This window comes from Ammospiza nelsoni, chromosome 28 (genome assembly GCF_027579445.1).
Source record: "Ammospiza nelsoni isolate bAmmNel1 chromosome 28, bAmmNel1.pri, whole genome shotgun sequence".
Taxonomy (NCBI): domain Eukaryota; kingdom Metazoa; phylum Chordata; class Aves; order Passeriformes; family Passerellidae; genus Ammospiza; species Ammospiza nelsoni.
The window spans coordinates 901,085-914,905 of record NC_080660.1 but is presented as its reverse complement, the minus strand read 5'-3'; the positions used below and the strand labels follow the sequence as shown (position 1 = coordinate 914,905).

At 63.4% G+C, this 13,821-nt stretch overlaps 3 protein-coding genes across 4 annotated transcripts; 2 read left to right on the top strand and 1 right to left on the bottom strand.

The window, feature by feature from the left end:
• Window positions 1–147: 147 nt before the first annotated feature.
• Window positions 148–3,299, bottom strand: S100A1 (S100 calcium binding protein A1). 2 transcript variants are annotated; one of them, XM_059490394.1, is made up of 3 exons: window positions 3,243–3,299; window positions 520–668; window positions 148–426 (listed from the first exon to the last, which is right to left on the bottom strand). In XM_059490394.1, the coding sequence occupies exons 2-3, from the start codon at window positions 658–660 to the stop codon at window positions 283–285; spliced, it is 285 nt and encodes a 94-aa protein (XP_059346377.1). In that variant the 5' UTR covers window positions 661–668; window positions 3,243–3,299; the 3' UTR covers window positions 148–282. The 2 variants fall into 2 exon arrangements, with proteins under 2 accessions (XP_059346377.1, XP_059346378.1); XM_059490395.1 differs by having other exon boundaries at window positions 520–703; window positions 3,243–3,284.
• Window positions 3,300–7,279: 3,980 nt separating this feature from the next.
• S100A13 (S100 calcium binding protein A13) lies at window positions 7,280–8,854 on the top strand. Its single transcript, XM_059490387.1, has 3 exons — window positions 7,280–7,480; window positions 7,615–7,822; window positions 8,678–8,854. The coding sequence occupies exons 2-3, from the start codon at window positions 7,631–7,633 to the stop codon at window positions 8,810–8,812; spliced, it is 327 nt and encodes a 108-aa protein (XP_059346370.1). The 5' UTR covers window positions 7,280–7,480; window positions 7,615–7,630; the 3' UTR covers window positions 8,813–8,854.
• Window positions 8,855–10,301: 1,447 nt separating this feature from the next.
• On the top strand, window positions 10,302–12,807 carry S100A14 (S100 calcium binding protein A14). Its single transcript, XM_059490390.1, has 3 exons — window positions 10,302–10,357; window positions 11,865–12,011; window positions 12,603–12,807. The coding sequence occupies exons 1-3, from the start codon at window positions 10,325–10,327 to the stop codon at window positions 12,720–12,722; spliced, it is 300 nt and encodes a 99-aa protein (XP_059346373.1). The 5' UTR covers window positions 10,302–10,324; the 3' UTR covers window positions 12,723–12,807.
• The last annotated feature ends 1,014 nt before the right edge of the window (window positions 12,808–13,821 follow it).

Here is a 13,821-nt window from a genome sequence, read left to right as displayed (position 1 = left end):
CCTTTCCAAGCCCTTTTCCATGCCCTTGGGGTGACCCAGGGTGGATTTCCCCATGACCCCACAGTGGGATATCCGCTGGGAGCACTCACAGGGTGGATGCAGGGCAGGAATCCCGAGCAGGAACAAAGGAAGGAGCTCAAACACCCCTCGGGCTGGGTTGGTGCCTTTATTGTGCAGCTGGATCCCATCAGGATCCCCTGGGAATTGCGGGGTGCAGAGGGGCTGATCTGGGGGCTCTGGGGGCGCTCTGGATTTTGGGATCTGCAGCAGGAGAGGGGAGGGTCAGGCGTTCTCCCAGAAGAAAGTGTTGCAGGCCACGGTCAGGGTGGCCACCAGGACCACGAACTCCTGGAAATCCACCTCTCCGTCGCCGTTCTCATCCAGGTCCTGCATGATCTTCTCCACGGCCCCCGCGTCCTTCTGGGTCTGGGCGTGACACAGGGTGAGCCGTGGGGCTGGGAAATGGGGGAAAAATGGGGGAAAAGGAGCCCTCCCAGTGGCCAAACTGGTCCCAGTTACCTCCAGGAAACATCCCAGCTCGCTCTGCAGCAGCTCCTTGAGCTCCTTCTTGCTCAGCTTGTACTTGTCCCCTTCCTTGCCCGAGTAGTGGTGGAAGACATTGATCAGGGTCTCCATGGCCCCTTCCAGCTGCGATGCCATGGCTGCGGCTGCGGGACCCCCAGCACGTCACCTGCCAGCCCCCCTGTGTGGGTGACACCCCCTGGTCACAGCCCCCCAGTTCCTCAGCCCCCCAATTCCTCATGCCCCAAGTACTTGATCTTCCAAGTTTCTGATCCCCCAAATTCCTAATCCCGCAAATTCCTCAGCCCCTAATTTACTGATACCCTAAATTCCTGATCCCCCCCAGTTCCTCAGGCCCTGAATTCCTGATCCCCCAAATTCCTCAGCCCTCAAGTTCCTGATCCTCCAAATTCTGATCCCCCAAATTCCTGATCCTCCAAGTTCCTGATCTCCCCATTTCCTAATGCCCCAAATTCCTCAACCCCAAATTCCTCATCTCCCAAGTTCCTTAACCCTCAAATTCCTGATCCCCCAAATTCCTCATCTTCTAAATTCCTGATCCCCCAAATTCCTCATATCCTAATTTCCCCCAAATTCCTCATTTCCTAAATTCCTGATCTGGGGTCTGGGGGTATCTCAGGGGCAGGACTGGGGGGTCTGGGGGATCCCAGGGGGTTTTGGGGGGACCCAGGGGCAGGACTGTGTGGTCCTGGGGGATCCCAGGGGCTGGGCAGGGGGTTCTGGGGGGGATCTCAGGGGCAGGACTGGGGGGTTTGGGGGATCCCAGAGGGTTCTGAGGGGATCCCAAGGGGATCTGGGGGGGATCTCAGGGGCTGGACTGGGGTTTCTGGGGGGATCCAGGGGGTTCTGAGGAGATCCCAGGGGTTCCTGAGGGGATCCAGGGGTTCCCGAGGGCCGATTCGGGGTGGCACCAGAGTCACCTGCGCTCACCTGAGCTCCCCGCGCTCCGAGTGCTCCCTCCCGGCCGGACCGGGCACGTTAAATAAGCTCCAATCCCCCTCCCTCCGGGAGGATCCGATACCGGGGCTGGGCAGCCGGGCTGGCACCACGAGCCAGCCCCGCAGGGGCCGGGCACGGGGGGCACAACCCGCGGGCAGCGCCCCCAGACCCGCGGGGGCACAGCATCGCTCAGGAGGGGTCCCCGCGCCACCCTCCAGCGTCCCTTGTCACCCCCAAACGTGTAAAAACTGGGGACATCGTGAGGATTGGGACGGACGCGGGGGTCCCTCCTTGGGGAGGTGACCTCGGGGTGGCACCGTGGTGGCACCGCGGCGGCACCGAGGGCATCCCCCGTCTGTCAGCGCCGGCACCGGGGCCGCATCCCCGGGGTCGCTCCCGGTGCCCATCACGGATCCGGTGTCCCCGGGAGCCGGCGCGGCCCGGGGGGAGCGCCGGGGGCTATCGGGTGACTCGGAGCTCTCAAAGGGCTCTTGTCCGCCCTCAAAAGGCCCCACAAGGCCCGGCCCGGCGTTGCTGCAGCAACGGCTCGGCCGAGGAAACCGGAGCCGAGCTGGCCCCGGGGATGCTGATAATGGCCGGGATCCCGTTACGGCCCCGGGGCCGAGCGGGCTGGAGCCCCGCAGCCCCCGCGGGAGAGCGGCACCGGATTCCTCAGTGCCCTGAATGGCTGATTCCCAGATTGCTGATCCCCTAAATTCCTCAGCGCCCGAATTACTGATCCCCCAGGTTGCTGATCCCCCACATTCCTGATCCCCTGAATTCCCGATCCCCCGAATTCCTGATCCCCCCAATTTTTAATCCCCCGAATTCCTCATCTCCTAAATTCCTAATGTCCCAAATTCCTCAGCCCCCATGTTCCTCAGCCCTCAAATTCCTCAGCCCCTAAATTCCTAATCCCCCAAATGCTTCAGCCCCCAAATTCCTCAGCCTCCAAATTCCTGATCCCCCAAATTCCTCAGCCCCTAAATTCCTAATCCCCCAAATGCTTCAGCCCCCAAATGCTTCAGCACCCAAATTCCTCATCTTCCAAACTCCTGATCCCCCAAGTCCCTCATTCCTCAAATTCCTGATCCCCCAAATCCATCATCCCTCAAACTCCTGATCCCCCAAAATTTTCAGACCCCAAAATCCTAATCCCCCAAATTCTTCATCCCCCAAATTCCTCATCCCCCAAATTCCTAATCCCCTAAAATCCTAATCTTCCAAATCCCTCATCCCCCAAATCCTCAACCCCTAAATGCTTCATCCCCCAAATTCCTAATCCCCCAAGTTCCCGATCCCCCAAATTCCTGATCCCCCAAAATTTTCAGCCCCCAAATTCCTGATCGCCCAAATTCCTGATCCCCCAAATTCCTCCCCCCCCAAATCCCTCACCCCCTCTCCGTGACCCCCCCAGGATTTGGGACCCCCCCCAACAGCAGCACCATTTCCAGCAGCGCCGGGTGGTGCCGAGCCCTAATTAGGGGTTAATTTAATTAACATCCTGCTGCTCCCTCATTTCCTGTCCCCGCCATCCCTGTGTCCTGTCCCTCAAAATTCCGAGTTTGGGGGGGCTCCAGGAGGGGTCGGATCTTAAAATTCCGAGATTGGGGGACACTGGGAGGGGCTGGATCCCAAAATTCCGAGTTTGGGGGGGGCACCGGGAGGGATCCCGAGATCCCGAATTTGGGGGGCACCGTGAGGGGCCAGATCCCAAAATTCCGAATTTGGGGGTACCGGCGGGGTCCCGTGTCACTCACTCTCCGTGTCCCCGTCCCCAGAGCGGATCAGGATCCCGGGAATGTCACCGGGCTCGTGACAGGGACGGGCATTGGCCAAAAATAACCCCGGGCCCAGCCCGTGCCAGGCGGGCACAGAGGGGACAGAACCGGGACTGGCACGGGTGGAGCGTGTGAGGGGCATTGCCAGCACCACAAACCCTTTGGGACAGTGGGAACGGGGGTGAACCCCAAATCTGGGGGCTCCTGGGGGGTCCTGGGAGGGCAAATTCCCAGGAGCTCTTCCCAAAGTGGACATGCCAGGAGATTTAGACACAGCTTGGAACACGTTCCAGCCCCCCAAATCCTTTGGGACAGTGGGACCGAGGGTGAACCCCAAATCTGGGGGTTCCTGGGGGGTCCTGGGAGTTCCTGGGGGGGTCCTGGACTCTTCAGGGCTGGCAAATTTCCAGCAGCTGTTCCCAAAGCAGGAGCAACAAGGGACATGCCAGGAGCTTTACACACAGCTTGGAACAGGTTCCAGCACCCCAAATCCTTTGGGACAGCAGGGCCCCAACTTTTGGGGGTCCTGGGGGCTCCTGGGGGTCCAGAGCAGATTTCCAGAATATCTTCCCAAATCAGGAGCGGAGAGGGACACACCAGGAGCTTTAGATGGAGCTCAGACCAGGTTCCAGCCCCCCAAATCCTTTGGGACAGCGGGATTGATGTTGAACCCCAAATCTGGGGGGTCCTGGGGATTCTTGGGGGTCCCGGGGGGTCCTGGACCCTGCAAGGCAGATTCCCAGGATCTCTTCCCAAATCAGGAGCGGCGAGGGACATGCCAGGAGCGTTACACACAGCTTGGAACCTGTCCCAGCCCCTGCTCCACTTGGACCCAGCCAAACCAGTTGCTCCAGTTTAAACCAGTGCCGGGGCTGGGCCGGATCTTGTCTCCACATCCCACCGCCTGCAAGAGGCTTTTCCATCCTCCCCGGGCTTTGGGAAGGGAGGAGCTGAGGTGGCCGGCTTGGGGACACCGCCCGTGGTGGCTCTGTGGCATCAGTGTCACCTGCGGAGAGAGCTGGTGGGGACAGCAGGGGACATGGTCAGGCTGGACACCGTGGTGGCCATGGTGACATCCCTGGTTGGGGTCTCCAGCCCATGCAGGGGTCATTGCCAGGCTGGTCACTGTGGTGGCCATGGTGGCCGAGGTGGCCGTGGTGACATCCCCAGTTGGGGTCCCCAGACTGGTCGCTGTGGTGGCCATGGTGACATCCCCAATGTGGGGTCTCCGGCCCAGGCAGGGTGTGGAGAAGCCCAGGATGAAGATGTGGAAGTGGACACTGACCTCCTGCTTGTGGTCACTCTGTCACACAGGCTCCTGTGGTCTTATATGGGCTGAGTCCCTATGTGGCCTTGTCCCTGTCCCTATATGGGCCAAGTTCCTACATGGTCCCTGTCCCTGTATGGCCTGAGTCCCGTCCCTGCCCCTATATGACCCAAGACCCTATAATGGCCCTGTCCCTATATGGTTCCTGTCCCTCTATGGCCCTGTACCCATATGTGGCCCAAATCTCAATATGGCCCGAGTCCCTGTATGGCCCTGTCCCTGTCCCTATATGGCCCAAATCTCTATATGGCCCGAGTCCCTACACAGTCCCTGTCTCTATATGGCCCAAGTCCTTATATGTTCTTTGTCCCTATATGGCCCGAGTCCCTGTATGGCCCTGTCCCTATATGGTCCCATCCCTGTCCCTATATGGTCCCTGTCCCTTTATGGCCCCCATCCCTGTCCCTACATGGTCCCTGTCCCTTTATGGCCCCCATCCCTGTCCCTGCATGGCCCTGTCCCTTTATGGCCCCCATCCCTGTCCCTACATGGTCCCTGTCCCTTTATGGCCCCCATCCCTGTCCCTATATGGTCCCTGTCCCTTTATGGCCCCCATCCCTGTCCCTACATGGTCCCTGTCCCTTTATGGCCCCCATCCCTGTCCCTCCATGGCCCCAGCCCCTCCATGGCCCCAGCCCCTCCACGATCCCAGTCCCAGCCCCTCCATGCTCCCCTCCTGTCCCCACTGGTGTCCCCAAGTCCATCTCACCCCTCCCTACCCACGGGGACAGCCCCGATGGGAATCCCAGTGTGACAAAAACCCCTGGATGTCACCTGGATGTCCCCTCCCCTTCCCTCTGTGGGGACACCTGCCCCTTGCTCACCCCAAATTCCAGGCTCAGGAGTCACGGGCCCGCCTGGCTCCGGGGCCGCTGATTCACCCCAAACCTGTCCCTGACGGATTCACCCCAAACCTGTCCCTGCTCTGGTCCCCGACTGATTCACCCCAAACCTGTCCCCGCTCCCGTCCCTGACTCACCTGCCCTTTCCCAAGAGGCCACCCCGGTGTCCTGACGTGGGGCTCGGGGACCGTCCCAGCCCTGTCCTGTGTCCCCTCCCGTGTCCCCTCCCGTCCTGCCGGGGCCGGATGGGGCTGCAGGAAACCAATTCCTGCCCTGTGAGCTGGAGTGACACCTGTGGGGTGGGGACAGGGCCTGTGGGAGCCTCCCTGTCCCCATCAGTGTCCCAGGGCTCAGCACAACCCGGTGACAGTGGCATCTGTCTGGGGACACCTCTTCCTAAACCCCAAAAACATCCCTGGGGCTTTGGAGACCCCAAATTCCTGCTTGTTCCCCTGGGGGCTGCATCTTCACTTTTACTCACACTCCTGGGTGAGGTTGGGGTTGTCACCCAGGTTGGGGACATTGGGGACAGTCCTGAGATGAACAATTGTGACATTGTACTGGGGACACCCCTGTCCTCGGCCCTAAAACACTCCTGGGACTTTGGGGACCCCAAATTCCTGCGTGTTGTCTTGGGGGGGCTGCGGCTGGCTGGGGACATTGGGGACAGTCCTGAGGCTGACAACTGGAGCATTGTACCAGGGATACTCCTGTCCTTGGTCCCCAAAACATCCCTGGGTTTTGGGACCCCAAATTCCTGCTTTTTGTCCTGGGGGGCTGCAGCTGCCTTGGGGACATTGGGGACGGTCCTGAGATGGACAATTGTGACATTGTACTGGGGACCCACCTGCTCTGAGCCCCCAAAACACCCCTGGGGGCTTTGGGACCCCCAATTCCTGAGTGTTCCCCTGTTTGTCACACCCCTGAGAGGGGCTGGGGACATTGGGGACAGTCTTGAGTGTCCCCTCGAGGTGTGGGGCACAATTTGGGGTCCCCGTGGGAACGGGGAGTGCCAGATGTGCCATGTTATAAATACCCACTGATTAAAGGGGAGGGCCGTCCCAACCCCCTAATTAATTGGGATTAATTAATTTTTTACAGAGCCCACTATTAATAGGGATGATGTCAGTGGGAAGCTGAGTCACAACTCTCACTCTGCGCGGGCCCAGCCGGGATGTGACAGGGATGTGACAGAGATGTCACCGCGGCTCTGGGGTCACCTCCTTGTCCCCAACCCTGCAGGGAATGACCTGGGGATGACACCGGCCTAGGAATGGGGCTCAAAGTTTGGATTTAATCATTTTTCCACCCAAAACCATCCTGGTTCCGGGCACGGTCCCGGTGATGTCCCAGCCCTGGTCACTGGGATGTCACCGCTGCTCTGGGGTCACCTCCTTGTCCCCAAAGTGCAGGAAAGGACCTGGGGGTGACACCTGCCCTGCACCCCCAGAATGGGGCTCAAAGTTTGGATTTAATCATTTTTCCACCCAAAACCATCCCGATTTTGGGGATATTTCTGTGCACCATCCCAGTGATGCCCCAGCCCCGGTCACTGGGATGTCACCGCAGCTCTGGGGTCACCTCCTTGTCCCCAGCCCTGCAGGGAATGACCTGGGGGTGACACCGGTCCTGCACCCCCAAAATGGGGCTCAAAGTTTTGATTTAATAATCTCGGGGGTCTTTTCCACCCCAAACCATCCCGATTTTGGGAATGTTTCCGTGCACGGCCCCGGCGATGTCCCCGGTCCCCTCCTGTCCCCACCGGAGCTCCCCGAGCGGCGCCACCGAGGCCGCGGCCGCTTCAGGCCGAGCTTGGTCCGGTGCCCGGGCTGGGAGGGAGCAGAGCACGGAGGGACGGACGGACGGACCGACGGACGGGCGGTGACTCCGCGTCCGTCCGGCCGCATCAGGAAACCCAACACCGGCGCGACACCGAGCGAGGGGGGGACACACAAAGGCTGCGCCGTCCCCTCCCGCAGCGCGGCTATAAAAACGCCTGAAAACGCCCCAAAAGTGCCCAAAACCCCTCGAAACGGCGGCAGCGAGGGGTGAGCGCGGCCTCGCTTCCCTGATGTCCCCGTGTCACCAGCGGGGTCCCGCACAAACCCTCGTAGGGTTGGGGAGGGGGCGAAAATCCCACCTGGGACATGCCCCGACCCTTTTTGGGCTCCTGTCCCCGCAGCCCCGTGTCCGGCGCCATGGCCGAGCTGCCCGAAGGGACCGAGCGGACCGAAGGGACCGCACCGACCGAGCTGACGGAGCTGGAGGCGGCCATCGAGCGCATCGTCACCGTGTTTGTCACCTTCGCCGCCAAGGAGGGCAGGAAGGGGACGCTGAGCACCGGCGAGTTCAAGGAGCTCGTGCGGCTCCAGCTGCCCAACATGATGAAGGTGAGGGGGGCGGCAGCAGCACCGGGGGGTCCCCCGGGGGTTCCCCCTAAACTGTGGGGGCCCCCGGTGTCCCCCAGAACCGTGGGGATGCTCCCGATGTACCCCTGAACTGTGGGGCTGCTCCTGATCATCCAGGGGTCCCCCTGAACCTGTGCCCTGAGTGTCCCCCTAAACTGTGGGGTCCTCTGGTGTCCCCCTGAACCGCGGGGATGCTCCCGGTGCTCTGGGGGTCCCCCTGAACCGATGCCCCCGGTGTCCCCCTGAACCGTGGGCCTTTCCCGTTCCCCTTGAGGGTCCCACTGATTCGTGGGGCTGCTCCTGATCGTCCAGGGGTTCCCCAGAACCGGCGCCCCGGGGGTCCCCCTGAACCATGGGGCTACTCCTGAGGGTCCCCCAGAACCGAGAGGCTGCTCCCGGTGCCCCGGGGGTCCCCCAGAACTGTGGGGCTGCTCCTGATCGTCCAGGGGTCCCCCAGAACCGGTGCCCCGGGGGTCCCCCCGAACCACGGGACTGCTCCCAATGCTCTGGGGGTCCCCTCGGGGCTGCTCCCGATCTCTTGGGGGTCCCCCTGAACCAGTCCCCCGAGGGTCCCCCGGAACCGTGGGGCTGCTCCTGATCATCCAGGGGTCCCCTCGGGGCTGGTCCCTCGGAGGTCCCCCTGAACCGGTCTCCTGAGGGTCCCCCCGAACCGTGGGGATGCTCCCGGTGCCCCCAGCGTCCCCCTGTCGCGGTGTCCCCCAGAACCGCAGTTCTGTCCCGCTCCCCCCAACTCTGTCAGCCCCCGCTCCCCTCATTCCCATCCCGGTTTCTGGGGGTCTCCAAGCCGCCCCTCCCGTGTTCCCCCCACCCCGGCAGGACGTGCCCTCGCTGGAGGAGAAGATGAGCGAGCTGGACGTGAACAACGACGAGGAGCTGCGGTTCGGGGAGTTCTGGCGGCTCGTGGGGGAGCTGGCCAAGGCCGTGCGCAGGGACAAGGCGGCCAAGAAGTGACAGAGAGGCGTCTAAAAAATAAAACAAAAAGGTTTTCCCTGAGCCTGAGCATCGCTGCTGTTCTTGCTGGGCTCCAGATTGGAGCCCCCATCTCGTGGTGGGGTTGGGGTCACGATGGATGGGGCTGTTCCCAAATCGCTCTGGCGCCAGTTTGGCTTTTTGGGGTGCCCCACAAACACCTTCCTGCCACGCTGGGGGGTGCGTGGGGGGCTGTGGCCGGGGTGGGGCTCGGGAGATCCCCGACAGCGATGCCACACCGGTCACGGTGGCCACCAGCTCCTCTGCAGGGTCTGGGTGGCACAGGGGGCGCATCCCGGCTTGGGGAATGCCCCGAATATTCAGAATATTGAGAATATTCATCGCCCCGAATCCCGGCGCTGCTGAGATCCCGGTGCGGGCTCTCGGTGCCGTTCCCACACGGGATGAGGAAGATGAGGAACCGCCGGTGTGGCCGGGAAGGAGGGAAGGAGGCGTTTCCCGGCCCCAACGCTGGCGCCGGGCCAGGCGCTCCTAAATCACTGCCTTGCACCACGGAGCTCCCACTCACACCTGGCCCGGTATAAAACCCCGGCCCGCCGCAGCCCGGGCACACCCGGGCCAGCCCGAGCTGCAGGTGAGTGGGATGGGATGGGGCCGAGGGGGTCTGTGTGCCTTGGGATGGGATCAGAGCGGGTTTGTGTGCCTTGGGATGGGATCAGAGCAGGTTTGTGTGCCTTGGGATGGGATCAGAGCGGGGTTGTGCGCTCTGGGATGGGATCAGAGTGGGGTTGTGCGCTCTGGGATGGGATCAGAGCGGGGTTGTGCGCTCTGGGATGGGATCAGAGCGGGGTTGTGCGCTCTGGGATGGGATCAGAGCGGCTTTGTGCGCTCTGGGATGGGATCAGAGCGGCTTTGTGCGCTCTGGGATGGGATCAGAGGGGGTTTGTGTGCCTTGGGATGGGATCAGAGCGGCTTTGTGCGCCCTGGGATGGGATCAGAGGGCGTTTGTGTGCTCTGGGATGGGATCAGAGCAGGTTTGTGTGCCTTGGGATGGGATCAGAGCGGGGTTGTGCGCTCTGGGATGGGATCAGAGCGGGGTTGTGCGCTCTGGGATGGGATCAGAGCGGGGTTGTGTGCCTTGAGATGGGATCAGAGGGCGTTTGTGCGCTCTGGGATGGGACTGAGGGGGTTTTTGGGTTTGTGTGCTCTGGGATGGGATCAGAGGGGGTTTTTGGGTTTTTGAGCCTCGGGCCCCTCCGCTCCCACGCTCGGCTCTGCCGCGACTTGCGAGGACTCCGGGGACGTGTCCCGGCAGCTCCGGAGCCGCATCCCGGGGCTCGTTCCGCCGTGAGGAGGAGGAGGAGTCCTGGAGCTGGAATAGGGGGAGCTCACCCCAAACCCAGAGCTGAGCTTGGATTCCTTTCCCCGCCAGCTCCCCCCGGATCCCCGGCACAGGAGAGACCCCCGAGAGACCCCCGGAGACCCCCGAGAGCCCGAGAGACCCCAGGAGGGACCCCCGAGAGACCCCCGAGGATGGGCCAGTGCAACTGCCGCAAGAAGAGAAAGGTCCGCGGGGACACCGGGGGTGACACCGGGGGCGATACGGGGGGTGACACCGGGGGTGACACCGGGGGTGACCCCCGGGCATGGCGCAGGAACCGGGGGCTGCTCGGGGCTTTGGGAGGCTCCGGGATTGACTCCGGGAGCGTCTCCGTGGATGCCCCGGTGGTAGAGAAGCTCCCGTTCTTCTGCTCGGTTTGCAACCGGGACGTGCCCACCGGGGAGGTGCTCACCCCAACCGGGAGGTGCCCGCCCCACCCCTGGCACCGGTGGAGGATTTGGGGGCACCGGGTTGTGGCTTTGGGCATCACCGGCTGTGGTTTCACGGGGAAGCCGCAGATTTGGGGTGAATCAGCGGCGTTTCACTAAAACGGAGCCGCGGGAGAGACCGGGAGAGAAAGGGAATGACCAAGATTGACCGGCATTGACCGAGATTGACGGGGATTGACCGGGAGTGACCGGGAATGATGGGGAGGGACCGGGATTGACAGGGAGAGACCGAGAACAACCGGGGTTGATCGGGAATGACCAGGATTGATCAGGAAAGACCGGGATTGACCGGGATTGATCGGGAATGACCGGGACTGACCAGGAGAGTCTGGGAGAGACCGAGAGTGACCACGACTGACCAGGGCTGACCACGACTGACCGGGAGAGACCGGGATAGACCGGGGACGGGGGTCCGGTTATTCTGCGCCCCCCGCCCCGCCGGTACCGGGGTCTGGGGGTGGCCGGGGAGCTCCGGGCGGGCTCTGAGTCACGGAGGGAGAGGAAGAACCAGTCGGGACGGGCCGGGCCCGCGCCGGGGGTGGCGAGAGACGCCGCGGTGGCGGAGCCTGGGCGGGGACGGCTCGGGGGGACGGGAGGTGGCGGCTGGAGGGGCCGCGACAGCTGGATGGGGGCGAGAAACATCTGGGGGCATCACAGCTGTGTGGGGGCTGCGAGGGGGCACAGGTGGATGGGGAGGTGGCACAGCTGGATGGGCTTACAGCTGGATAGGGTGGCAGCTGGATGGGGAGGTGGCACAGGTGGATGGGGAGGTGGCACAGGTGGATGAGGGGGTCACAGGTGGATGTGGAGGTGTCTCGCATCTGCACAGACGGGCCTGGTGCTAAGATTTTTTTATGCCGTGGTTGTGAAGGGGTTAAATGTTTGATCGGGGGGTGTTCCACCCGCTCGGGGCTTGTCCTGTGTCCCCCTCCTGACGTGTCACCCCTTCCGGGAGCTGTGCCACCCCTCTGGGGACAGTGCCACCCCTGTGGGGACCTGTCCCACCCCTCCATGGAGCTGTGCCACCCCTCTGAGATCTGTCCCACCCACCTGAGGACCTGTGTGACCCATCCTGGAGCTGTGTCACTCCCTCTGGGGAGCAGCGCCACCCCCGTGGGAACCTGTCCCACCCCTCCAGGGAGCTGTCCCACCCCCCTGAGAACCTGTGTGACCCCCCTGGGGACCTGTCCCACCCCCTTGGGGACCCGTCCCCCCTTTTCTCACCTCGTGTCCCCCCTCCCAGGACTGCCAGGAGCTGACGGACGTGGAGCGCGCCATCGAGACCGTGATCAGCCAGTTCCACTGCTACGCCGTGAAGGGCCAGAAGGAGTACCTGACCCCCAACGAGATGCAGGAGCTGCTGGCGCAGAAGCTGCCGCACCTGGGCAAGGTCAGGGGAGTGACCAGGAGGAGATGGGAGGGGTCCTGGGTGAGGTGGGAACCCCCCAGAATGTCCCGATGGGGTCCTGGATGGAGGTGGGAGCCCCTGATGGGGTCCTGGATGAGGTGGACCCCCCAATGGGGTTCTGGATGAGATGGGACCCCCATAATGGGGCCCTGGATGGGAGTGGGACCCCCCCCAGGATGTCCCAATGGGGTTCTGGAGCCCCCCAGAATGTCCCAATGGGGTCCTGGATGGAGGTGGGAGCCCCTGATGGGGTCCTGGATGGGGGTGGGATCCCCCCAGTGGGGTCCTGGGTGAGGTGGGACCCTCTCAGGATGTCCTGATTGGGTCCTGGATAGGGGTGGGACCCCCGCAGAATGTCCCGATGGGGTCCTGGATGAGGTGGGACCCTCTCCAGGATGTCCTAATAAGGTCCTGGACCCCCCCAGGATGTCCCGATGGGGTCCTGGATCCCAATGTTTTCTCTGTGGGACCCCCCCCCATCACCCCAATATTGTCTCGGGGAGACCCCCCATCCCCATCACCCCAATATTGTCTCGGTGGGACCCCCCCATCACCCCGACGTTGTCTCCGCAGTGCGTGGGACCCCTGGAGGAGAAGATCGAGTGCATGGGAGACCCCAACGAGGCCAAGCTGGAGTTCGGGGAGTACTGGGACATGATGGGCGACGCGGCCAAGGGCTGCCGGAGGAAGTAGAGGGCGATGGCGGGGACGGGGAGGCCCCCGAGGTGCCGCTCCTGGAGCTCCTGAGGCCGCCGAGCTCGGGGGGGACAAAGCGACCTCGGCGGGTCCCCCCTGCCCTTCCATCCCTGCCCTCCTCAGGCCTCCTGCCAGCCCCCAGCTCTGCCCGCTGTGGGGGTACCGGGGGGTCCTGGGTGCTCTGCCTCCATCCCCCGGGACCCTCGGGGTTCGGCTCCCCCGGGACCCTGTGGGTTCGGTTCCCCCCGTCCCGGAGCTCCGGAGTGATCGGGACTCGGCTCCTTCCCCCTGACCCCCCCGGGATTTTGGGGCTCGACCCCCCAGCCCCGATCCTCGGGACCCTCCGGGTTCGGTTTCCCTGGTCCCGGAGCTCGGGAGCCATCGGGACTCGGCTCCTTCCCCTTGATCCTCCCGGGATTTTGGGGTTCGTTCCCTCAGCTCCGTGCCCATAGGCGCCTCCACCCCCGGGCTTGTCCCATCTCTGTCCCCGGGACCCTCCGGGTTCGGTTTCCCTGGTCCCGGAGCTCCGGAGTGATCGGGACTCGGCTCCTTCCTCCCCATCCCCCCGGGATTTTGGGGCTCGATCCCCCCAGCCCTGATCCTTGGGACCCTCCGGGTTCGGTTCCCCCGGTCCCGGAGCTCCGGAGCCATCGGGACTCGGCTCTTTCCCCCTGATTCCCCCGGGATTTTGGGGCTCGATCCCCCCAGCCCTGATCCTTGGGACCCTCCGGGTTCGGTCCCCCGGTCCCGGAGCTCCGGAGCCATCGGGTCTCGGCTCCTTCTCCTCGGTCTCCCCGGGATTTTGGGGTTGGTCCCCACCATGGCACCTCCAGGGCATCTCCACCCCCGGGTTTGTCCCACCTCGGTCTCTCGGGACCCTCCGGGTTCGGTTCCCCCCGGTCCCGGAGCTGCGGAGCCATCGGGATTCGGCTCCTTCTCCCCGATCCCCCCGGGATTTTGGGGTTTGTTCCCCCATTCCCGGTCCCCGGGACCCTCCGGTTGGGGCTCCTGGAGCTCCGGAGCCTTCAGGACTCTGCTCCTTCCCCTCGGTCCCCTCGGGATTTTGGGGTTCGTCCCCCCATCTCTGTACCCCATC